The sequence below is a fragment of the Varroa destructor genome, unplaced genomic scaffold, assembly GCF_002443255.2.
Source record: "Varroa destructor unplaced genomic scaffold, Vdes_3.0 BEIS01000007.1, whole genome shotgun sequence".
NCBI lineage: Eukaryota > Metazoa > Arthropoda > Arachnida > Mesostigmata > Varroidae > Varroa > Varroa destructor.
Window position 1 is genome coordinate 11,540,319 of NW_019211460.1, and position 23,716 is coordinate 11,564,034.

General features: G+C 38.0%; 3 protein-coding genes across 14 annotated transcripts; 1 reads left to right on the forward strand and 2 right to left on the reverse strand.

Annotated features, from left to right (window-relative positions):
- Nucleotides 1-369: 369 nt before the first annotated feature.
- On the reverse strand, nt 370-14,177 carry LOC111253909 (GSK3B-interacting protein). 3 transcript variants are annotated; one of them, XM_022814142.2, is made up of 3 exons: nt 13,912-14,177; nt 2,446-2,656; nt 370-1,781 (listed from the first exon to the last, which is right to left on the reverse strand). In XM_022814142.2, exons 1-3 carry the CDS (start codon nt 13,924-13,926, stop codon nt 1,630-1,632), a joined length of 378 nt encoding a protein of 125 aa, XP_022669877.1. In that variant the 5' UTR covers nt 13,927-14,177; the 3' UTR covers nt 370-1,629. The 3 variants fall into 3 exon arrangements, with proteins under 3 accessions (XP_022669877.1, XP_022669876.1, XP_086832113.1); XM_022814141.2 differs by lacking the exon at nt 13,912-14,177 and adding an exon at nt 4,154-4,302; XM_086975987.1 differs by lacking the exon at nt 13,912-14,177 and adding an exon at nt 3,766-3,961.
- Nucleotides 5,707-19,023, forward strand: LOC111253908 (UBX domain-containing protein 1-like). 3 transcript variants are annotated; one of them, XM_022814136.2, is made up of 9 exons: nt 5,707-5,923; nt 6,524-6,719; nt 7,152-7,223; nt 7,567-7,703; nt 8,873-9,016; nt 9,287-9,522; nt 9,809-9,941; nt 10,198-10,315; nt 17,783-19,023. In XM_022814136.2, exons 2-8 carry the CDS (start codon nt 6,536-6,538, stop codon nt 10,294-10,296), a joined length of 1,005 nt encoding a protein of 334 aa, XP_022669871.1. In that variant the 5' UTR covers nt 5,707-5,923; nt 6,524-6,535; the 3' UTR covers nt 10,297-10,315; nt 17,783-19,023. The 3 variants fall into 3 exon arrangements, with proteins under 3 accessions (XP_022669871.1, XP_022669872.1, XP_022669873.1); XM_022814137.2 differs by lacking the exon at nt 17,783-19,023 and adding an exon at nt 14,774-14,941 and having other exon boundaries at nt 5,739-5,923; XM_022814138.2 differs by lacking the exon at nt 17,783-19,023 and adding an exon at nt 12,008-12,508 and having other exon boundaries at nt 5,740-5,923.
- Nucleotides 15,897-23,152, reverse strand: LOC111253907 (uncharacterized). 8 transcript variants are annotated; one of them, XM_022814135.2, is made up of 4 exons: nt 22,831-23,152; nt 21,582-22,157; nt 20,900-21,178; nt 15,897-19,213 (listed from the first exon to the last, which is right to left on the reverse strand). In XM_022814135.2, exons 2-4 carry the CDS (start codon nt 22,146-22,148, stop codon nt 19,088-19,090), a joined length of 972 nt encoding a protein of 323 aa, XP_022669870.1. In that variant the 5' UTR covers nt 22,149-22,157; nt 22,831-23,152; the 3' UTR covers nt 15,897-19,087. The 8 variants fall into 8 exon arrangements, with proteins under 8 accessions (XP_022669870.1, XP_022669867.1, XP_086832109.1 ...); XM_022814132.2 differs by having other exon boundaries at nt 21,582-22,160; XM_086975983.1 differs by having other exon boundaries at nt 22,704-23,152.
- Between the last annotated feature and the right edge of the window lie 564 nt (nt 23,153-23,716).

Consider the following 23,716-nt stretch of genomic DNA (forward strand, 5'->3'; position numbering starts at 1 on the left):
TGCACAGGTCCAGAATGCCTGACAACATTACCCTCTTACCTTATTTATGTGCTCTTCCAGGAATCGCGTGCAGTGCACTCATGAATTTTATCACAACTTATTATTCCCTACTGAAGTGGCTCTATTATTATCTGATCGAACGCAGAAGTGTTCCACTATGCATTTACTTTTATTTAAACCAGATGGCTATTGCATGCTTTCAGCCTGAACATTTATTATCGCGATATACCATCAACCATGAGATTCTATCATTATATAAACAGAATATATGTAATGACACACAGATCTACAAATACGATGACGATGCTTATATAATGTCGTTGCTTTCAAAGTTACTATTGTTTGAAATAAAGTTAAATTATGCACAGGTTCTCATTAAAGGTTAGTTTTTATTCCTTCAGGTTTATTTCATTTCCGATGTTACTTACCCATTCAGCAAGTTGATCTTGGTTTTCTAGTAAAAAATTGGTTACATCAGAAAAGGAGGCGAGATGTATATGGATTCCAGTAAACTTTGTTGCGTATTTCTTGCCTTGTTTTGCTGCGTTGTTTTATATCCGTTCGCTTTCCTTATATTTTGATTCCGTGATTAAATTTGAGTGCCTATCGTTTTGGGTTTTATCACTTTATGACCTTCAGCTTTATTTAGATTTGGGCTCCACACGTCTGGTTCTATCTTATATTTTAATGATCGGAGCAGTACCACAAAATATGTCGTAGTACTCGTTACGGCAACTGTTTCTCTGATTCGTTCATGATATCTGCTATTGTAAACAACCTGGTGCAAACCTGCAAACGGTTACTATATAACTTATTTGTATTTACTACTACTCTTTGTTTGTTACTGTAGTGCTGTGGGCTCTTATTCTTGCCAAAGCATCTTCTCAGTGTCCTAAACTTTACTATACGATGACTAGACTCTTATAGCATTTTTGTAATATATATGTATATATAATTCAACATCGTAAACCTGAAATACCCTTACGATAATCAAGCATTTGATAAATAATGATTTTAATAAATCTTACTAGAGTAGCACGCACGGAACTGCCAATAGTGGGAGAACTTTAGTGATACAACGTCACCCTATTGCCAGTTATCATTGCGTTCACTGTCCTCTCGCGAACTTCTTCAAACAATGACTAGCTTTGATTCACGTGTTATTTGGTAAGCTTTTTGTGGCATTTGCTGACAATAGAAATGGTAATGTACAACATCATTAGAATTCTCCTAGCATCAATGGTTCCCCCATGTACGGCACTCAGTACGGGGTTCATTATAGTACGTTGGCAAATGCGAAAGTACCCGTTATGATGTGCACGTATACCCCTTTAGCGTGTTGCTGTGTTACTATTGTGGTCCTCCTTACGAGAGAAATTCTTCTCGAAATCTATTTATTTGATAGGCATCACATACGCAAACATGGCACTTTTCATTTCACATAACGTAGTCTGCATAGCGTACGCATCATATATATATATATATATATATATATATATATATATATCACGCATAAAGAGCATTTTACCAAAAACGTTATTTGGTAAGGTTAGAGATCTTCGAAGTCCTAATGTTTTTCACGTTTCTGTTTTTTTTACGGCCACAAGCATATGGCTATGCTTTAGTTATCTACGAGTGTTCTTCATCGGCTATAGCTTTGAGCCTTTCCGCCAGAGCTTCGGAAAAGCGTCTTCGATACTCCGGACTTTCATGATCAAGCAGTGCCTGAATTGTTTCGTAAACAGCACCATTTTCAATATTTGATGTGTCGCGAGCATCACCTGACAATGACAAGAATATTGAAAAATGTTAGAACCGTATCAATGAAGAACACTGAGTTCATTTGGAAATTTTCTGTTTGACTAAATTATATAAAGTAATTGACGACGAAAGCAGTTGTAGTTAATGAAAAATTCGTTATGATATTGCCAACGCTGGAACACATGCAGCTATGAGGTCGCGTGCTCGCATACCATGGCTTCTCCCTTGACAGTGCGCTAAGAATCAAGAGCCAGAAGCTAGAAAGGATTCTTAGCACTCGAGAGTCATCCACGGGGAAACGTTCAAATGGTGCTGGCTTGTCCGATGTTTTGATAATGGTACCTTCCAAGCATCGCTAGTGGTAGGTCTCTATCAAGTAGAAAAGACTATTTTTTTAATGAAATTTTATTCACTTGGAATATTTGGTCCAAGTTCTAATAAATTAGTGATATTTGGTCTGACACACGCAATAGAAAAACGAGGCTTTTGTCATCACCACGGTAACAAACATTTCACCAATAGAGAGATGTTAAAATCCAAATGTAAGTAACTTCTAGTGAATAAATTCCAACAAAAAAAACTGTCAGATATCCATAATAATATGACAAAAACCTGAAATAAGCCTGGGGAAACAACTAGAGTGCTATAGATTGTATGCCGGGACGAGTCAACTAATAAACTCACCTATAATACGGAATCCCTGGGGTGACATGAGCACGAATAGTGTGCGATCTTCCTTTGTGATAATGTTCAGATGCGCGCTGATTGGCGTTACCGCGAACTTTTTCGACAGTGAAATTTCCTCAACACCAAAGCGTACATCATTCATGACCGATTCCACCTCCTCCGGAAACGGGACCTCCTGAATGCCGTATGGCGGTTCTGGTGTGGTCGCCTAAAATACAAAAACGCAACACGTACTTATGCCTATAGATGAAACAATAGAATGATTTAGCGGTATTATATGGATTCGTTATACTCGGTGTTGTAAACGCCCTAAACATTGATTTTTGTAGCCCCTTTTCCTTAATTAGCAGAAAAATTCGTCCCACACCGTCCTAGCTGTTGGGCTAACCAGCTGTTGAGAAACCAAAATACGCATCTAGCCCGATGACAAGCTCTACCAGTAGCTTGCAGAAAAAGAATGATATACCCCGTTTTGCATTGTTGAGCACATTAGAAAGCTTAATTTAGAAAGCTTAATGAAGACCAAGCCGAAGCTTGCGTCTTATTCCAGTGATTCTGGAATGGAACTGGAGCCTAGGGGGCTAATGTCTGTTAAACAAGCTTCCAGGGGTCGCTTGCATCATTCGACCCGTTTCGTGAAATTTTTAATCACTAATCTGCACAGAGGATAAGGATGCAACTCTTGCTTCAAAGTGCATCGCAGAGTTGTCCCGGATAGGGCAAGTTGTTGGACACGATGTCGCATTGAGGCCGTTGGATCACTACGTATATTGTTCCGTATTGTAGCGATCCTGTGCCTTGTTCGTCTAGTTTGTCGTCTCTTTAACCCCAATCTCCTCGAACTTTTCGATCAATTGCCTTAATGTTAGTTCCGTCAACGAGACGTGTTGTCTATACGTTGCGGGACATTTGCAAAGAAAGTATCTTTTTGTATTTCGATAGTAGGTGTGTACAAAAAAACAAATGCTGTTCTATACTATAGCTTTCGACCATCGTAAACCGCAAACCCTGCTCTGCTTATCCCTTGATAGTCGAATTTTCATCTGTACACAAACTGAAAGAGAAAAGTGAAATGGCAGTTGGCCCACCCAATCCTAACTCTTCGTTCCTTCATTTTATTTGAAATGAGCATAAAGGAAAGTACATATCTCTGGTTTATGTTTGCAGCTGTGGTAATACGTGCTAACGAAGGTTTTCGAGCCTTGCCAACGGTTTGAATCAAGCTTGTACATCCGTACATTTGTGGTTTAAAAATTACATTCTGATACTAAATTAAACTAATTATTCCGCAAATTAAAAGATTCTTACGGCACTTACGAGGATATACATTACCGTCAGAACTTCACACTATTTTTCGAACGACAGCCTATGTATAGAAAACTGTCACACATTTATCTAGCGTGCTAAAATTATGCAAAATTAAGCTACCCTTAGAAATTTCGTGCATGATTTCGGAAATCAAACGCGATATCTCGCATACTTTGTTGTGATCTGTAAACTTTACCCCAAAGTTATCGTTCGATTCACAAACAATATCATTAGGGAAATTGCTAGCCCCGTCAAACAAGGAGCCAAGTGCCTGCTGTCATACAAATAAGTACAGGAGCACAAGCGTTAATATGCGATATATAGCACGGAAAAACCCAAATTGATAGATTAAAACGGATGTTTCGATGGTGAGGTACAAAAGGGGCACATTACTCACACATTTACATTTATGTGGTATTTTACCCCCTCTCGCAGAAGTTGGCATAGCAACAGCTGTGACTGTGCCGGAAACGTTATCGTTATTTATATGCGTTAGATGAAATTCGCTTAAGGTCGGTTTGTCACCTGTACATTCATTACAATATTACTTTGAAAAGTTCATTTATGCTTTAGTGAGAGCGATAGAAGCGACTTTTTTTTCCAGTTTTCTCTCAGTTTTACATGAGAATCAGTGGTTTGTATCAATTTATTTTTAATCAATCAAAATTATGTTATATGGTGCGTGGTCCTATTCGTACGATTAAAAGTAATCGGTATGCATCAGCGACCGCATACCAAGTTTAAATAGCATATATACAAGTACTGTCTTACAGCTGCTCGAATTGCGAGTAAGTTTTCCGTCATAATGAATATTTTTGTCTTTCATATTTAATGATCCCGTGCGTGAAGAAAAATGTTCGAACAGATGCTGCCTCGTATTTTGTCTTCGTGTTATTCTTTAGTCTGGTTGTAGCTGAAAAAGACGCATTGAATGTAATTTTATTGCACTGCGAATTAAATAATCATGCTTATTTAATTGGAACATAATAGCCCCTTCTCCGAAAGATCTCTTCGTTTTTATTCTTCTGCTACCGACGACCCTCCTACTTTTGTCTTCGAGTTTATTTATTAACGTTCATTTTTACAAGTTTTAGTTTAGCCTTTAAACTGAGGTAAATTTCCTGAAGATCGAAAGCTTCTGACTTAAGAAGGAAATTTTCAAGAAAAAGCAGGTTCATGAATTAGTAGTACCGTGTATCTCTATGTGTCTAATATAAAGGAGAACAAAAGTTTAATTAGGAGTGGTGGCTCCTTAAAAAAGGAAAAAGCTTTTGCGGCAGCCCGTCTCACAATCCCTCTCATTACTTTGCCGCCAGTTCCTCACTGCTCAACGTATTTGCTGATATCACATTGGAAAAACAAAGCAGTTTTGCGATTTACCTATATTTTTGACGAGCTAGCACAGACTCTCAGCCTGTTATTTATTCGCCTTCTTTTCCAAGGTGGTATTTAGACGAAATTCGCACCTTATATACATGAGGACCTACGTGTACTTCAGCTACCACTCTCGTCGGCTCATTACACCGGCAGCTTGCTAAGTATTACAGCTTTTATCTATTCGTACAAAATTAAGTGCGCTCATGCAAGCTCGATGATTATGAGCTAATATGGTTTCGTGTCCACGTTGTACTTCTGAGACGCGAACGCTCTACAACATTTTCTAACCCTATCAGCAAATAGTACTGCGGCGCCAATTGAACTCTAGTGAAAAGCAAAAGCTCGAAATAGAATAACGAAACAGACTGATACTGTATTATTATTATAATGGTCAGACTTCGCCGTTCGTTTTCAGAAGATGCTAACTTGATATTCTTACGATGAATTGTGTTAAAAGAATCTTGCCAAAAACAAAAACCCTCAGTAATTTTTTGTATCATTAAAGGCTCGGTCAGCCTCGTTCTCACGCGCCTTCTATTTCCCACACACCCTCTAGTTTAATTCACGGACACGCTGATGAAAACATTCGGGCCGCAGTTGTTTGCAACCGTGTAGTGTGTATGGACTCTATTTCCTTGTTGTAGACCGGCAAACAGAAATCTTGCGTTTAGTTGTCGTAATTGCCTTACCTTGAATGCTGTGCCTCTGCTCGCACGCAACACCAAACAAACGGATCAGTTTTGCCGGCAATCGGCAAGGACGCTAATCGGAGACGAAACTGAATAAGCAGGTGCATGATTTTCAGATATTTTATTGTCGTAATTTAATTTCCGATCGACTTTATGGAAGCATAGTGTATGTTTCAATTCGGCACAATCAAGTTTTTGCAGTACGCAGGGCCTGTTTGTGGATGCAAACTTTAGTTGCTTCTAATTTTTTTTAATATAGGTAGCATTGTTTATTGAAGGAATAAGCGAATGCCATTGAATTATAGCGCATTTGACAGATAATTACGATGGATTGTTAATACGAGGTAGACGTGTATTGACTGCTAATGAAGTAAAAGAATCTAGAATATTCTCTTATTTTATTATATTTTTTACAGAGTAAGAAGTTTGTTTGCTACGGACTAATCACATGTTCAGACTAATTATCAGAATATCTTTAATTAAGGTTCTTATCTGCATCTTGTTACTCTTTCACAATAGAGCAATTTGTTTTGCCTTTAAGTATGTTGTTCTTTCACATCGAAACGCCACCGCTAATTCATCAGATTGCTTTGTAATCTAAACCCTAATGACATAGAAGTTCCGATTTGGTGTCTAGGTCAGGTTTATATAGAGTACTAATGAAGTACTATCGAGTTTAACGTGGGCACAATTAACCGCAGTTTCAGTAAAATATGACGATTGCTGATCAGTTGAAGGAGATGGGTTTCGACGCGATTAAGGTCGAAATGGCTATGAGGGAAACGGGTGGATCTTCTCTCGAGCAGGCTATGGAATGGATTTTGGCTCACAATGAAGATGAAAAAAGACAGCAACCAGGTCCTTCGAGTAACTTGAAGACGGAGTCGGCAGGACCCGGTGTGTATATGGCTACTTGTGAATTAATAGTTGAACATCGAAGCCACTGGGCTCATCAGTAAGCCAATAAAAACCTTTATTTTTCAGCTGATGAGCATTTTCGCTCCACATCGGTTTGCTGTGCACTGCGTAGAAATATGGCTGAAGTAAATCAATAGATAATACGTGGTTAAAATCGAAAACACGTTTTTCGGGATGCCATGTTTACGAAATCGTCAGAATTCAAGCTAGTTTCTCTCGATACCTTTGAAACAGCTTCCAGATTGCTCTAACTTAATTGTGTTGTTACAAAAGACATTGACTGATGTACTATTTAGGCAAATATTACGACGTCCGGTCGTTCGCGCTGGGCTAGACTTTTACATTCTTTAAAAGGATGTATGCTGGTATTATAAGGTGGACTTTTATGTATATATTGGATTAAATTTTTAGCACAAGCAGAGTTAAGTACTGCGGACGAAGGGCCGGTTCCCGAGGATCAACGAACTGTGCAGGGCCAAGAGGGTAAGCAAAGTTTAGCAAAGTAGCTACGAACACTTACGTATGGCTTATATCCCGAGTAGTACTGGTACGATTAGGACAGTGCCATGTTAAAATGTGACATGACCTATTTTACCGGTTTGTTTACTTCCTCAACTGACTGAAAAAAAGGCCGTGGACTATCAAGTAAATGTAACGTAAAAAAAGTATTTGAATATATTTTGTTTTTTTAAATAAGGTCTCGAGTATACACGAGGATAAAACGGATAATTAGAAATACAGAATTATTTAATCAAATTATTATTATTAGTGCATAGAACACCAATAACTAACTATAAATACATGATACATATGGGTACGTTTCTAGCGCGTTCTATGAAATGTGACGATTGCGGCAAGCTGTTTCCAAATGAGGATGCTCTTGTGTGGCATGCGTCGAAAAGTGGACATACAAATTTCTCGGAATCTCAGGAGGCGATTAAACCAAAGACCCCAGAGGAACTTGTGAGTATTATTTCATAAGCATACGAGGTGAATAATGATTTAAAAAGCTCCTGGGATACAAACGGGAACTGGCCGCAAATACGTTTGATAAGAATATCTAATCCGAGTAAATTTTAATGGGCTTTGTGTCATATAGAGCATGTGTCCATTCACCATTTGTGATAGTCCAAAAAAGCTCTCAATTAGTTGTAGAAGAAGATGAAAGACTCGTCATGGCTAAAAACAGTGCGTCATTTTCGAGATTTAAGCAAAGATCAATTATTATCCGATCTCTTCATGCTAGATGAAGTGATCGGGTGATGTCTGCGACTTTTTGCACCTTTTGGGTTTCCTCGACCTTTAGCTCTGTTTCAGTCCCAACAAACATATAGCATCATCTTTCTTAGTATCAGTCGTTCAGCTCTATAAATGATTTGTGAGCACATCCTTTTCGTCTATACCTATGTGCTCAATTTTTTTATGACCCTTGATCAACGATCTTAAAAAAGGCTCGATTTATTTGCGTTTTTAAGTTTATGTATGGAAATACGATCGACTAAATTCTTTCGCGTCAATTCATTTGGCACACAAGCATCCGAGTTTCTTTTTATAGCCGTCTTAAATTATTAAAACTGTTTGATGGTGAGCTGCACAGTTCCCTGGCGATTTTATAGCGGCTAACGTACCGGTGGCTCAACTTTTGTCATAATTTCGTCAACTTTCTTCATGTTGATCGACCAGAACCATTTTTTGGTTGTATCTTTCAACCACGCATTTTGATTTATGGACCTAAGTAGCAGTTGTGCCTTTATCATGATAACATTATAAAATATAGCGAATATTTTCAATAACCTATCTTTGAGGCGCTGTAAGTCTCAAGACATGCTTTTCAAGATTTAAGATCTACTGCTATCAAATCCCAGCTTTCGAGTGAGATCAATGCCGACCCGACACGTATTACTTGAGGTATATAGAGGATTTAGAGGCTTTGTTATCATCATAAAACCGAATATAGACGTTCGTCACGGTAATAGGTTAGTGTTTGTACCTTTTTCTTCAATGGCAGTGTCTTAGAGTGGTTCTTTGCAGAGAAAGTCGTAAGTGTCATTTGCTCATAAGGGTGCTCATATGATGGTCGAGTTCAGTAATTGGTCTGGTTTCACATTTATTCCGTCATATGAGACTCACAGAAAGCTGCAAAAGACGCTCTGGAGGCTCGAATCAAAGCAAACCGGTTAATTCGTCTGGAGAAAGAGCGCCAAGAGGAGCACGAAAGGGAGCGGCTTCGCAGAGCACAAGGACGAGAAATCGTCGAACTCAGGCAGAAGTTCAAGGTCGGTATTGTTGGTGAGTGGAAAGCATAACTAAAGAAAACGGAGGTTACTTTCATGCTGTGCTTTGTCAAATAACTGCTCTTAGCCAATAACTCGATGCAAAATATAAATTACATTTTGATTGATTAAAGGAACCCCATCTAACTTGTGCAGTTATAGAAGCTTGACGTCACCCAGACTACGTTCGAGGGCTCAGGTCGTGATTATATACCGAAGTTGAATATAATGCCCGCATCTGATTATAGGCGTCTATTGGCCCTTTCTGAGCAGGAAGATGAAATAAAACGAGAAGCTGAGGCTCGGCGACGTGAAAAACAAGAAGGAGCCGCCGCACGAAGAAAAATTCTCGAAGAAATTGAGCGGGATAAGGAGGAACGTCGTAAAAAACTACAACAGCCCGCGACCGGGGGAGCAGCTCAGAACATTCCTGTTATGCCAGCTACTCCTAAGCCCGCGGCAACTACCGGACCCGCGAAAGAGTACAATGAATGCCGTATACATATCCGGTGAATGGAAAAGATATTGTTTTAGTTATAAATCTCATATTGTGACGTTTTTCTGAGGGACACATTCCTTGCGCATGGAATCTGGTCTTTCCTACACTACTCAATCATTAGTGTTTTGTCCGTTTAGGAATCCCAGAACTTAATTATCATCATATACATCTAAATTACGTAAGAAATCGCTAGTGGTGGATCTAATACTTAACCCAGTAGGTAGTTAGGTGACACTCGGTAGAATGAACTTCAATTATTGGCACTGGGTAAATCCGTTTTTCACTTGCGTTTTTAGGCTCACCAATGGTCAAACCTTAACTCAGACGTTCAAGAGCTGCGAACAGCTAGCGGCAGTCCGGTGTTACATCATGACGAATCGCTTAGACGGCGATGTACCCTTCCAGCTAATGACATCGTTTCCAAAGAAGGTGGGCTTAACACGACTTCAATAGTAATACTATTTGTAAAATTACAATTGTACGAATGTGATTAACTATGACGACTGTCTGCGCTTGTTTTAATTCAGACTACGTATAGAACATGCTACAGGAATTTCTTCGATGGATATCCGCCGGGTTTGTAAACAGTGTTTACCGTTACCGAAAATGCGATAGCACCTGGTGATAACGGGATAATGATGAGTTTCGATACGTCCTTTTAATAAACTATTTGCTCCACTTTCAGATATTTACCGAGGAAGATATGACCCGAACGTTGAAGGAACTCAGCCTGGTACCTTCGGCTGTACTCATTCTCAGCAAAATTACACAGCCGTCACAATAACTTCAAGATATCACCATAGGTCGGTACTTGAGAACAAATTGATTCGAGAGGGAGATCCATTCGTTATTGATTAGCTCTTCCGTGAGAACGGTATCTAACACAGCCGTTATGTATAAGATAAAGATAGCAATGCTATTTTTTTTTATATTCTATTCTATGAAGCCACAACGTAACAAAGCTCTCGTTGTAAACACCTCCGTGGCCTAACAAATGAACCTGCTGCATAGTTACGGTTTTTGGGTTACATGTGGACTAACCAAACCTCTGTAAGAAGGTAAAAATCTTACAGCTATGTATTTCCCTTGAGGTTTTTTAATAAATAAATTTGTTAGTCCGAACTGTACGAGGGCTAACGTTGTTCCTATTACTCTTTCTAATAGAACTACTTCGTAGTTTAAAGTTGGGCAAGCCCGCAGTTAGTCACCTATTTTACTAACGTGTCAAGCGTAAAAAAACGTATTCTAATGTATGAAAGAAATGAGTGCATGTGGCAATGTGTTTTAAATAAAGCTGCTGAAAAACACATCTATTGAGGACTAGAACTTAGGTGAGGCATCTGACTGCAAGAATTTCTGAACAAAAAAGTATAACAGAAAAAGGGAGCAGTACGAGATTAGGCGATATATATTTTCATATTGCCAAAAGTCTTTCTCGTAAAATATTCGTGACGGCTTGCTCGCAATGACGCAAAGCGTTACCACTCCGTAACGTTGTGTGAGATATATTGTACATTTCGAACTTCGATTCGAAACATTACAAGTAATGTACGGTCCGTATCTGGGAGCTTCTTGGACTGAAGAGAACTGTGGGTATATTTAAATTAACTAGTGAACGTCAGCAATCAATATTCATAGATAATATATGACTAGCTCCGGCCTTACGTTGAGGAAAATCTACATGGATGATTAATAAAATCGAAAATATAGACCTAATATAGACCTAATAGAAGTTCCACGAGAATATTTTTGCATACAGTGGTTTAACCCAATACAAGTTCCACTTTAATGGATTATTGGCGAAATTTTTAAATCTTGGGAGGAAGATCTCGGAATTTTTCTGTTTCCATTAGCTCTTGTAATGTAACATTGTGGATTTCAAGTGATAGCTTTAAAGATAAGCGGTTCAAAGAAAACGAGAATATTGGGTGGTGCAAAATTTGATTCAAAGCGGTACTGTAATTCGTTTGGTTTTCGGTTTGACTGCAGCATCTTCTAGTATTGTTTTAGATGTTACACCGGTATGTAAGGTATAATTTTATTGGTACTATACATCCAAAAATTTGGTCATAGGCGCCGTTATGACTTTTGCCTTGATTTGCAGTACTTGCGCGAGCTATGTTCTTAGGCTTTGTTTATTAAATGACGTTTTCAAAAATTTTTCCTGCTGAGACCTTTCTAACATTATAAGTCATATCATTTTGATCCCGTTAATGGATAACATAGGCAGTTGTAAACCTGCTGAACATAGCAGAACAACGCGTCCCTAGCGCTGGAACTCTGATGTCATGTTAGCCGATGCTAAAATATTAAAGTGCATCATTCGAAAGGGCCAGAGTAAATTGTGTTCTCCTGCTAGAAGGAAGATAGATAGTTCACAGATAGAGTAAGTCGCGTATTCTGCTTGACTTAAATATAGCAATTGGTTTGTAGCAAAGCATAATGTTCAGGCGTTCAGGCAAAACCTGACATTTCTTTTGTTTCGTTGTTGACAGTTGGTCGAAGGATTAGGCGAATCTGCCTTGAATGAACGTACTATGTAGCTGCTACCTGCGCAAGCAACAACTAATAGGGCCGAGTAGAAAATAGCAGGACTTCGACCTGACAATCTAGCTGAAAATGTGGAGAACGGCTGTGATCGAAGTAAACTTAGGCAATAAGGTGTGCGTCAGCTAAAAATGTCTTAACTTATGAACTCAGTGTAACACGTAACATAACTGTGGGCTTGATAAGGTGAAACTGTTAGTACAGTGGCATAGTAAAGTATCTGGCGTGGCACTGCCAGATAGGATTTGGCCTGCAATCATTACGATAGCTGTTTTAAACAAAAGAATTCGTTACTGTCAAGTGTTTAGTCTAAAGTAAACAATCTAATTTTCTAATACGTCACGCATATACAGCGTGGCTATTTGATGAGAACGACTAAATTTGTGCTTGAATTAATTTTGGATTGCGATATTAAATCATAACTCGTAGTTTCGTATGCCCCAGACAAACTCATGTGTTATTTTAGTTCCTTGTATGAGCATGTCAATGTATCCATATCACTTAAACTAAAAACTAGAAACTCTACAGTTAGTTTATATCCTAAAGGAAATGGTAGATGATGAATTTAAAGGAAATTGCGAAATCGACAGGTACGGTTATACAGGGAAACACAGAACAGTAGTTCTAGCTTATACTAAATATGGCGTATCTGATGTCTCAAAAGAACTACTTTAGGTTTTATGTCTTGCGGAGCCGTGCCTTCGAGGCACGAAACAAAATGTGTTGAATGTGGTTTCAGGCCTAGATAACCACGTTTAGCAGGCAAACATATCACTGCTGGATCATCCCAGGGACCTACTTAATGTGCCTAAATGTGTCCACTTTTACGCTTTTATAGCAGATACCTATAGAGCTAAATATTGCTTCATGCGTCATTAGTTCAAATCTGGCATACCTAGCAAATTTAAACCTCAAATGCTTCTAAAGTTTTATTTCAAAATTATTCTGTTCACGAACCTATACACGAAATTATACTATATTTATGTTTGTGGAAAGCATGGGTGTTTTTTAAAATAGGCGAGGCCTTGCGAAACTGCGGTTGCTGGCTAAGCACCTGAATCTCAGCAACACATCAAATTATTATCACGTATCATTCCTGATTGTATTTTTGATATAGTAACTCTTGAAATTAAACACTGCATCAGTGTGAGCCATTAGATACTGAGGCCTCATGAATCCCTTTAAAAAGCAATAAATGGAAACATAGAATTTTTTTTTGAACTCTCAATTCGAAAGTTGAATCTGTTGATGAAAAAAGTCCTGCGATTATTATTAAAAAATTAAGGTTTAAGTAAACGAATATGCCGTATACTCCGGTCAGTGTCAACGAAGTCACCCCTATGTACGGTTACCGCTCTGTTTAGGACAGTCGTAAATTTCAAGTTTTTGTGAAACCTGTAATTAACGACTGTCCTATCTCATCTCTGATTTAGAAACCTATTTGGGTCTGACACATAGCCCACGAACAGCGCTCTGTTTTCACTTGATCAGAAAATGAGATTAAGAGGACAGGAAGTTCTAAGACAAAACAGTAGATACAACTTTGTCGCCTAGTGTCGAAAAACACCACACTCTGACCGATGTTCATAAACATAGTCAGCATATCAAAACGTGACAAAGCGAAGGGTTTATTCATGTCACATGGCGCGGTTCGAACAGCTGCGAAAACCAGCGACACTCGCTGTGGAGTCGACATTACCAGTACACTGTACCTAAACCTCTTCGAAGTGAGCTTTCCTTCTCACACGATACCCTGATGATAGAGACCGGCGCGATTTTTGCCCACATGTCGTTGACTCGTTTATGATGTGTCAGCACGCAAAAACATATAATCACACTTATGGTAACTCACCATTGGAGAGGCCATTACTGTGTGTTACGCGATGGTACGCACTAAAATTTAACACGTTCCACTGATAGCCGCTCTCCGATAGCTTCGGTCTATCCGCTACTCAACTACTGCGCGAAGTCAGCCACCCCTACTGTTCAATCGGTACGAGTTGTTTCTGCTGGAAGGGTGGTGCAACTGTTATCAAACAACAATAACAAACAGCAATACCAGCCCATCCTCCGTTGCCCATCCCTGAGCTCCCCAGCTGACGGCGACTGGATGCGGCCATTACTGTTTTGATTATTCCGTCTGCTAGCTACGGGTTCTTGCAAAAACGAATGCCCTTTCTCATCAAGATGTGTAGGTTCAGGTTTTTCATTAATTTGACTATGAATTCTGTTGGCCTAGGTTATCTAAATAACTCAGCTAAATGTTCCAACTGACATATTAGTTCTAGAATTATATGACAGTCTACATGCTTCGTATGTAGTCCACAGTGCACCACTGCATTTTTGAAAATAACCTTTGCTGATAAAATTGTGTTATAATAAAACAGTAATTTTTACTCCGGAAATGTTTAATGAAATAGCTAATGATTATACATATATGCCAAGATAGTTTTCTACGCGTCAAAAAAGGTGTTACTCTAGAGAATGTCCTTTTACGTGAAAAAAGAAATTACAAATATGTTTTTTTCTGTAGGTGAAAAATTTTTAGTTGCATCGCTTTCAATGTAAAGTTCTATTGCGACAGTAACGATGCAATTTTTTCTGAAGTTTACAAAGTAATCACCTTCTATGTTATATATGACATATCAGACAACTACACCGAAAGTTGCTCGCTAGAGTTTCCTTAATTTAAATTTAATTCGACAATCATACAGGGAAAACTGGAACTCCGAGGATGCTCGTTTTGCCCAATGCCAATAAGAAGTTGGATGTTCTTCTGATGCTTATACGTCAAGGTGGCCCAATGTGCTAGTACTGACATCGAAAAATTTTATCTTTAGCGGAAAGAATACTAAATAAAATAAATAAAATCTGCGCATTAATTCTATACAACTCGTTAGAAAGTGCGTAAGTTATCCATTATATCGAGACTCAAGTTCGAAAATTAATTATAGTTTTGCCATTACGCTTTAGTGATGATTTACAACGTACTATAATAGCATTGATGCATAATAGACTCAGCAATTTACTCATCGAGCCTCCTCAATGCATTACGCATTTTTCAATGCGTAGGCCATTATTGGGAACTTGTTTTTCTTAGTCTTCTCAGATAAGAGCTGCAATATAAATGAGAGTTACTACGTCTGAGTCACGCACTTATCAATTAGATTTCGCCGCTCTTTGAACATAACCATTAAGTGAATGAAGTCACCACTAAGGGCTGGCACACGAACCTAGTTAAAAGAAAGTGAATTAAGCAATTATCATAGCTATCTGATCCTGGGTTGGTTTAAACAGCACACGTTATGATTACACCTACAATACATTAATATCTATTGGTCTCAAACTGTAGGCGTCATTTGAAAGCTTATAACTAAGTAGAAAATAAATAATAAAAAATGGAATCTTTACACTAAACATACTCATTTCGAATACCGATACCAAAATTATCCAAAAAAAAAATTATTATACCAAAAAAAAATTATAAAACACGCGTCATGTAGTTAAAAGTAATTGCCTTAAACTTCATGCTAGTTTTTTTTGTTTAATAACTTTTTTTTTTTCGTCTACGTGTCATGTTATTTTCGGGTTTTCAAGTAGCTGTAAAGTTCTATTCTAGCGTCTTCTAATTACAACCAACATTGCAGTAATGGAACTTACTACAAAATAGGTTATAATTCTCGGACAAACTCAAATGATAGCTTCTGTGGTAACATTCGTCAGACTTACGTTCGATTAATCGGCATGCGTTCCATGACAGAAATTGATTGCTAATAAAGAAGCTAATAAGGTCCGTCTGCTGATCGAAATCAACAACATTTAAGAAACAAAGCCAACTAATGAATACAAAGCACCTTTATTCATATTGATAATAAACACTGAGTTTAAGTATTATTACAGGTTATGACAAGATCATGTATATCACAATATAGTTAATGGAACTCCGATCTTCTAAACACATTCAACGCGCGTGTCCCTTTTGAAAATATCCAGTAGATGTCGAGAAACGGATCTTACAACTCAATCACGCATCGATTGGCAATCCAACATGAAGCTAAGGCGTGTATAACGCCTTTGCTTCATGTTGTAGCATATATATTGTCTTGAACGCCAGCAATATTTTATCAAACTGGTAAATGAGTGAAACAATATAAATTAAGTCATAAACCACAGTTTGAACTCGTGACTTACAATATTTAGACTGGTCCCCGCGCGGAAAAAAGCTGAGTTATATCTATAGCTATTCTAGGAAACTTCAATTCTGAAAAATTAAAAATGCGATGGGTTGATCAAAAATATGGAGTACGGTATAACGAATTTGGAAGTTCCTTGGAGGCCCATAATACAACAGAACACGGTATCTGAAATCAACTTGAAGATACAATGCTGGTAAAAGGTAAAACCAGCGGTCAACGTCCGATATTATAACATCTATAAGTCGATTTCCGTAGGAGTTGTGCCGAACTGACCATAATAAATTTTAGTTGAAACGTCATGGTTTCCGAAGCATGTCGTACTACCGATAGACCTCTTTAAAGTAAACAAATAAAAAACCACGCCATTCCATGCTGGTCTTATTTCTTGTACCGAAAAGTTAGCAGAAACTTGACTTATTATACTCCCTCTAGTTTCGACCTGTATCTTTTGATTTGGTGGGGCTTCAAAAGTCTTTCATGTACCCTATTCATTCAATTCAAGTATCCAGCTGACAGTTGAATGTGTCATCTAGTAACATGGTCCATATTAAATGCTTTGCAAATCAAACATTAAAATATATGCTTACTAGATTTCACCGCAGCGATGCATTCTCTGAATCATTCTCTACACATCTAGCGCATATAGGTCGAATACGCAACTGATCAAAAAAGTACAGTTAGTAGAAAGGTATTATACAGCTCAGTATCTAAAACGATGTTGCTCAATGTGTGATTAGTCTTTTTATATACAGGTCGGATTTCTGTGCCAACGATGCTAGACGATGATCATTGTTTTTAATAACTGCTTACAGGGTGGCAGCATCTTGGCTATGTCAGAAGGATGTATCTATCAATCTTGTGGCAAGATTTCGGCAGTCACAACTAAGAAGACGATTTTACGAGATACCTTACGACTGCTATTTATAAAATACGAGATTCCTTTCACCTTTAACACTATTTAACTTGTAAACAAATTTCGCGTGAGCACGTACATTGTTATGATACTGGCTTCATTCTTTAAGAACACGAAATTCTAAACCTTCATGCAAATGTCATTGATATTTAGGATGATAATAACATGTTATCGAAATTCTACATGAAATTTTTATTAACCTAGATGTATCCTGTACTCCCGAAGCATTTACTCAATATTACTACACACACCTATGATATTACTACTAAATGATATTACATAACAAGCTCATGTCACAACATTATGTCTAGCAAACCATACTCACGTCCATTGCCTGTTCGTGAGGACGAACCCTACTCAACGCCGTTAAGACCGTTCGGAATATTTTCTTAATAACGTCGCTATTTAGTTGATATCCTTGCACTTGAGATGATAGAAGGCATGCGGATTGCGTTTCGTGAACTTCATTACGAGAATGAGAAGGAACAATACTGTTCTGTGCTTTTGGTTTATCTTTTTCTGTAGAATACATTATCAAAGCTATATCTGCAAAATTGATTCGAATATAAAACCTTTTAAACTGATTTTTTTTTTAAAATCGTTTCACATTACAGACTGCAAGGTGAATTTCCTACAGTATACCGGTTTTGGGCGACAAACAAATCTGCATCGATTGGCGCACATGCTCTTTGAACATTCAGCTTACGAAATAGGGCCTGTTCTCACTTCAGATTGTTAACCTATACCGATTAACTTGAATAAAACGTTTTGGCCTATAATCATCTTTTCACGCATTATGATCCATGCTGATATCGTAATATGATACGCCAACTATCTGTACACGAAGTGGCGCTATTACTACAACGCCATCTGCATCGAAAATTTCATCAGTATTCCCCATTTTGTCAGTTCACAGTGTTCCTTTCCCAGGGATTCCAGAACCATGCAATCACTTCATCCCAAATAATAACTACTTCTAGGAGATCAAAAGGAAAAATATTGAAGAATAAAAATCCGCGTTTTGACACGATGAGAGTGTAAGCCATTGAATATCTTGTTTCTGAATTGGTTTACGCGCGCGGCAAATGCGTGCGGCCCGCTCCTCTTGATTTTTCAATATCTGGCTTAGAAATATGACGAATACCTATTCTGGTCGATTCGGCGGTAATGAGATCACACCAAAAGGCAATTTTAGTGTAATTTACTTATATAAAATATATTAATAACGTAATGTTCAGTGGATTTTTTTGTTTTATGCTACAATTCTATTACTAAAATTTTTATGCCAATTGTACATGAAATTTTTATCCAAAATCAAAACTAATGTGTATAATTGGTTTTTGAATGGCTCAAATGCTGGAATCTGGGACCTGTGGAACGAGCTATGCTAACAATTAGAAGATCCTCAAATACATTCAAAGCAAATTTTGTATGTGGCTTAATTAAGACGTTGTCACATTTGTTCAACTGCCATTGAGAACCACTGGAGTTAGCTAAGTGAATCGATCGCATTAGAGAACGGCAAGATCGAGTCATCGTATTTTGTGACGGGACCTATCTTATATATCACTGTAGACTTTTTTAGGAAGTGAAAGTTGGTTTGCGTTTAAGACGTCTCGCTTGAATGTTAAATGCGTTTACCTTCTATAAGGAATTTCCTACGAAAAATACACTCTCATTTTGCATTAAATATTTAGACGAAATCGTTTTAGCAGAAACTGTTTTTTTTTTTCAAATCCCTCGCATTCTATGGAATAGGATAGGTCCCTTCTTAAAATGCCACGTATGTGTTGCGCCGTTTCGTACTTGGATATCGTGTCTCCATATATACAGTCCAATAAATGCTTCGTTTAGATACACGTCTTATCTTTTAAACAGCTAATTCAGTAGTTTTTGTGACGTGTTTCTTAGGAGTTGAGTTACTCCTGGGTGACAATATGTGTCGGAAGATTTTTAGCAACGAGTTCTGTGCAGGCTGTCTGTTCAATCGATGGTACTGCAGGGGCTGATGCCACAGTAACTACATGAGTGTTAGATTCCGGTGTCTGAAAGTTTTCAGAAAAAAATATCTTATTTCATGTACAAAAACTGCTGAGCCGTATGGCATAATTCTTTTAATGTTAGTACTATTGTCAACATGGAAATCTTGCTTAATTTAGCGCTAAATTTAGAATAAATGTTTTATTATGCTTAATTTTAGCACTCTGTTTTTTTTATATGTCAACAAATCTACAAAATCATCCCTTTTTTAGATAGAGCATCAAGGACTTGCCTCCCCACAAGGAGTCTAACCGAGGTGGGCGTTCTTAGACTTAGTTAGAGCTTTTTCAGCACTTCTGTGAAACGGCACAGCAACTATACAGCAGCTATTCCCCTTAAAAAAAGTTTCTTATTTTCGTAATTATTAATTTCTGGTAATAATTTTTATCCATGCTAAGATCTAATAAGCGTGGAAGCGTACTTGTTCGTTATGGTTAGCGCGGCAATGCACCGAAAAAAATGAGCATTAGTCATCCAGACTACACTACTATGGGAATCAAGGGTTCCGCACCTTTGAAGTGATAAAACTTTACGATTTCCCAATGATTAACTTCAATCTGCGTCTGAGAGCAAAAAAGATGCTACATCTATTTCTGATTCCCCGTAGAGTTGTCCCATTTCGCTAAGAGCTCAAACTCAATTTGAGCTAATTTAAGAAGCGCCAATTGCCCCGCAAAACAGCAAGCTGAATACAACTTAGCGAAGTCCTAGCTATTACTAAATAAGAAAAATTGGTCTAAATAATAAATATAAGATGCCTGTAAGGTAAAAAATGACAAATAATACCAATCACAACTGAAAAAGCGCGATGCAATTTTCTTATTCTTGGACCAAAATAAGCACTTATATGAAAGTTCTTGATTAGCTATTTGTTTTCAAATTCGTTGTTATAAATAAATTGTCCAAATTTAAATGTTACTTCGTTCCGGAATTCTACAAAATTATGAAGAAATCAAGAACGGAAAATTTATATTTCTCTGTTAAAAGTATAATTGGGTAATATCACTTTTGCTCACACTTAATCAGCTCTATTTCTGGACTACCTTTTGAGAATAATAGTTTAATCTTTATATTATTATTAAAATATTGAAAAATAGGCTGAACCACAAAGTGTAAAATTTTATATTTTTAGTCGTAAACAATAAGACATTCCTCGCCTTTCGCTATATTATAGGCCTACTTTAATATTCATCGGTTGTCGAATACGACGGAATCACATTGTGTCTGCTTCGTATGCCCTAATTGTTAGATTTTATAGTTTTCTATAACGATTACTTATATTCTGTTAGAAAAGAAAAATTAGATCAACATACGTCATCAAATGAATTAAAGATTCGACCTGTCTTTAAGTCTTCTTTCTAATATTATGTCGTATCAAAAAGTTTTGAATATCAGAAGAATTGTAATTATAAAGTAGGAAGGACCCAGTAGATTCGTTATAAACTTGGTATATTTACATAGTATTAAATTTTGCACTTCCTACTTCGCTTCCTACTTTACTATATTTTCTTAGGCGTAGACACGCAATTATTAAGATTGTGCAATTTTAAAACGTATTTTCATCAAACATCCGTATAACTATACCATAAAAAGACAATAAGATACATATGCTACCCGGAAAATAAAGAAGATTGCCATTAGATCCTGAAGTCATTCACATATAGAAATAAGATATGGTTATCAGGCCTTACCATTGAGGTGGTGGATAATATTGGCACTTGCAACGCTCTCACATGTATAGTATGGTACTGGTGCCATGCTAGTGGCGCAGATCGTCGGTTTAAACCCGATAATTTCGAGTAATCTTCGTACAAATACTGCAACTCAGGACCGTACTCTGCCTTCACGGTCGTTTCGCCACAATTCTGCGTGCCAGCCACTCCAGTAGTGGCCATATTGCAAATATCTGGCGTTGTTTTAATCAACTCACATCCAGATTCATCTTGCATTGCAACCACCTTATATTTCACCTGTTTTGCAAACAAAATTTATCAGCCCGTAACAAATAGAGTTGCAGTCTTGTTAAGACTCGATTATCATTCGCCGTGCTCTATAATATTCTTCTCCACTTATCAAAGGCTTTATTGGTATATAAATGAGTTGAACGCGTCATCAGTATGGATATACCAATAGTCATTTTAATATAAAATAGCATTTCAATACTACCAATTCTAAATTGCTTTGACCTAAGTAAACAAAAGCACAAATGCGATATCCTTTGAGCAGAAGGGTGTTTGTATTGAGCATAGCATATTTCTATGTCATTCTGAAACGAGAAATCTTTTTCCTCAGCGATGCAAGCACTTCTGAGTGTCTGAGAAACACACCATGTAAAAACCAACGTTCCATTCATGGCAAGCTAGACTTTCTCACCTCTATTAATTGTTCCGTCCTTTCAGGGGCTTCCAGAACCCTTTGGTGTTGCTGCTGTGGCTGCTGCTGATCATGTTCTAGCTGTGATTGTTGACGTTGTTCAACCGACTCATTGGCTCGGCGTTCCATATGCCTTTCAGAGTCGGAAGCAAGCCTTTTCTGACGTTCCGCAACAGATTCGTTTGCTCGACGCTCGCGCTGCCGTTCGGCGTCCATCGCTAGTCTATGTTGCCTCTCGACGGCGGACTCTTTTGCACGACGCTCCCGTTGGCGTTCAGCGTCCATGGCGAGTCGGCGTTGCCTGTCCATAGGCGATTCGTTGGCTCGACGCTCTCTTTGACGGTCTGCATCCATAGCAAGCCGACGTATGCGTTCTTCTGGAGTTTCATTAGCACGACGTGCGCGTTGGCGTTCCGCAGCCGTTGCTAAACGCTGCTGACGCTCAGCCAACGTCTCACTTGCTCGGCGCAGCCGCTTTCGTCGGGCATCGGCCTCGAGTCGCATTTTTCGCTCTTCCTCAGATTCGTTCATTTGAGCAATTTTCCTTCGTATGGTGCGATTGCTCATTCCAAACACCTTCTGATTCGTAAGACCACACCAAATATGAAAAAAAAAAATCGAATGCAAACAGAAGGCAATAGCGCATTTTCGTTTAGATTAAGAAAACGACTGGAATTTATACGAATCAAGTAACAAAATACCTAATTCCTTTTTGCTTATCTTGCATATTTTCGAAATAAAAAAAAAAAACGGGCACTCATCGATTCCACAAATTGCTGCACTTGATGATGATGCTAGATAAAAGGTATAAGCTGCATTTTGTAAAAAAACCAAATATTACACGTTTGATTTGATGCTCATCAGGGTACTTACAGACCATCACACCGCCTATCATAAAGTTTTTGATTAATATATTTGCATAGCATATGTGTAATAGATCTAAGGCCTAAACGGGAGAAGAAATACCTCGCAGTCAAAAAATAAAAAACGCATAGAGCCTCAACTTCGGTTTACTTAAGTGAGCTTTGAATCTTCTTAAACCTTGCTCAACCTAAGTACAAAAGCGAACAGGCAAATAGTACTTGCAGGTGACATCTGAACACCGGAAGATGTTTGATATACCAGAAGGATATTCTCGTTCGGCGTTCTGTTTTGGTGCATCTTCTGCATAACTATGAGCACAGCATCATTAGAAGATCAGCCCGCCCTTGTTATCAAAACGATAACTGCCATTGTTTGCTGGTCTCACCGGCAGGTTTACAGGACAGATCCGGAGAAAAAAGGCACCTCAAATCCTTGTGACTGGAGTAAATCAAACATAAGATCCGCATTTCCTCATATTTCCCTTCGCACCGAAAATTCTCAACTTTACAAAAGGGCAACCAATCTGGACCGTCGTGCTATATTCTCACATGTTTGTCAGCCTCAGTAGGAACAACAGGGTACCTTAGAAAATTCGTAACTGTTTATAAACTTGACAGCTAATAAGGAAGCCTTGCTAAAAGGTAACATAACAAAACATGTGTTAAAACATGTGTTTCTTCTGAATCCCAGGACAGCCTAACTGGGTAAGGAGGAGACTGTTTGTAAATAAACACCCTAGGGGGCGCTGCAACGCAAGGCGGCAGCAATTCAAACACAAAAGACGGAATTCGAAGTACAATCGATGAAATGATTTGACCGATATTGCCGTTAACAATAACACCGAATCCGCAGTTAGGAAGTGCACTGAATTTCCTATACTAACTTAAAGCTTTAAAATATCTTTGCTAAGTTATCAATCCAAGTTGATCTAAGAAGCTATACATGTATACACATGGCTATGCGTTTAAAATGAGAGTTTGCTTTGTATACGGAATCTCACGTTTTTAAAGATGACTGAAAGCAATTTAAAAAAATGCCCTTCATAATAGTTAAACGAACTGGGTTCAATTAAATAAGCATCAGTTTTCTATACGTTTTTGGCTCAGTTGCATACATACAAAAGCTGTTTCGCTACAAAGCGAAACTTTTTTGGTATGGACGGGCGGCTTGTCATTACATAACTCTGTACTAAAGTAGTAAACACCTGCTCTTTCATCAGCGAAAAATGCAAAACGAAGCAGCTAACATTTAGTCTCAATCTTAAATTCCTG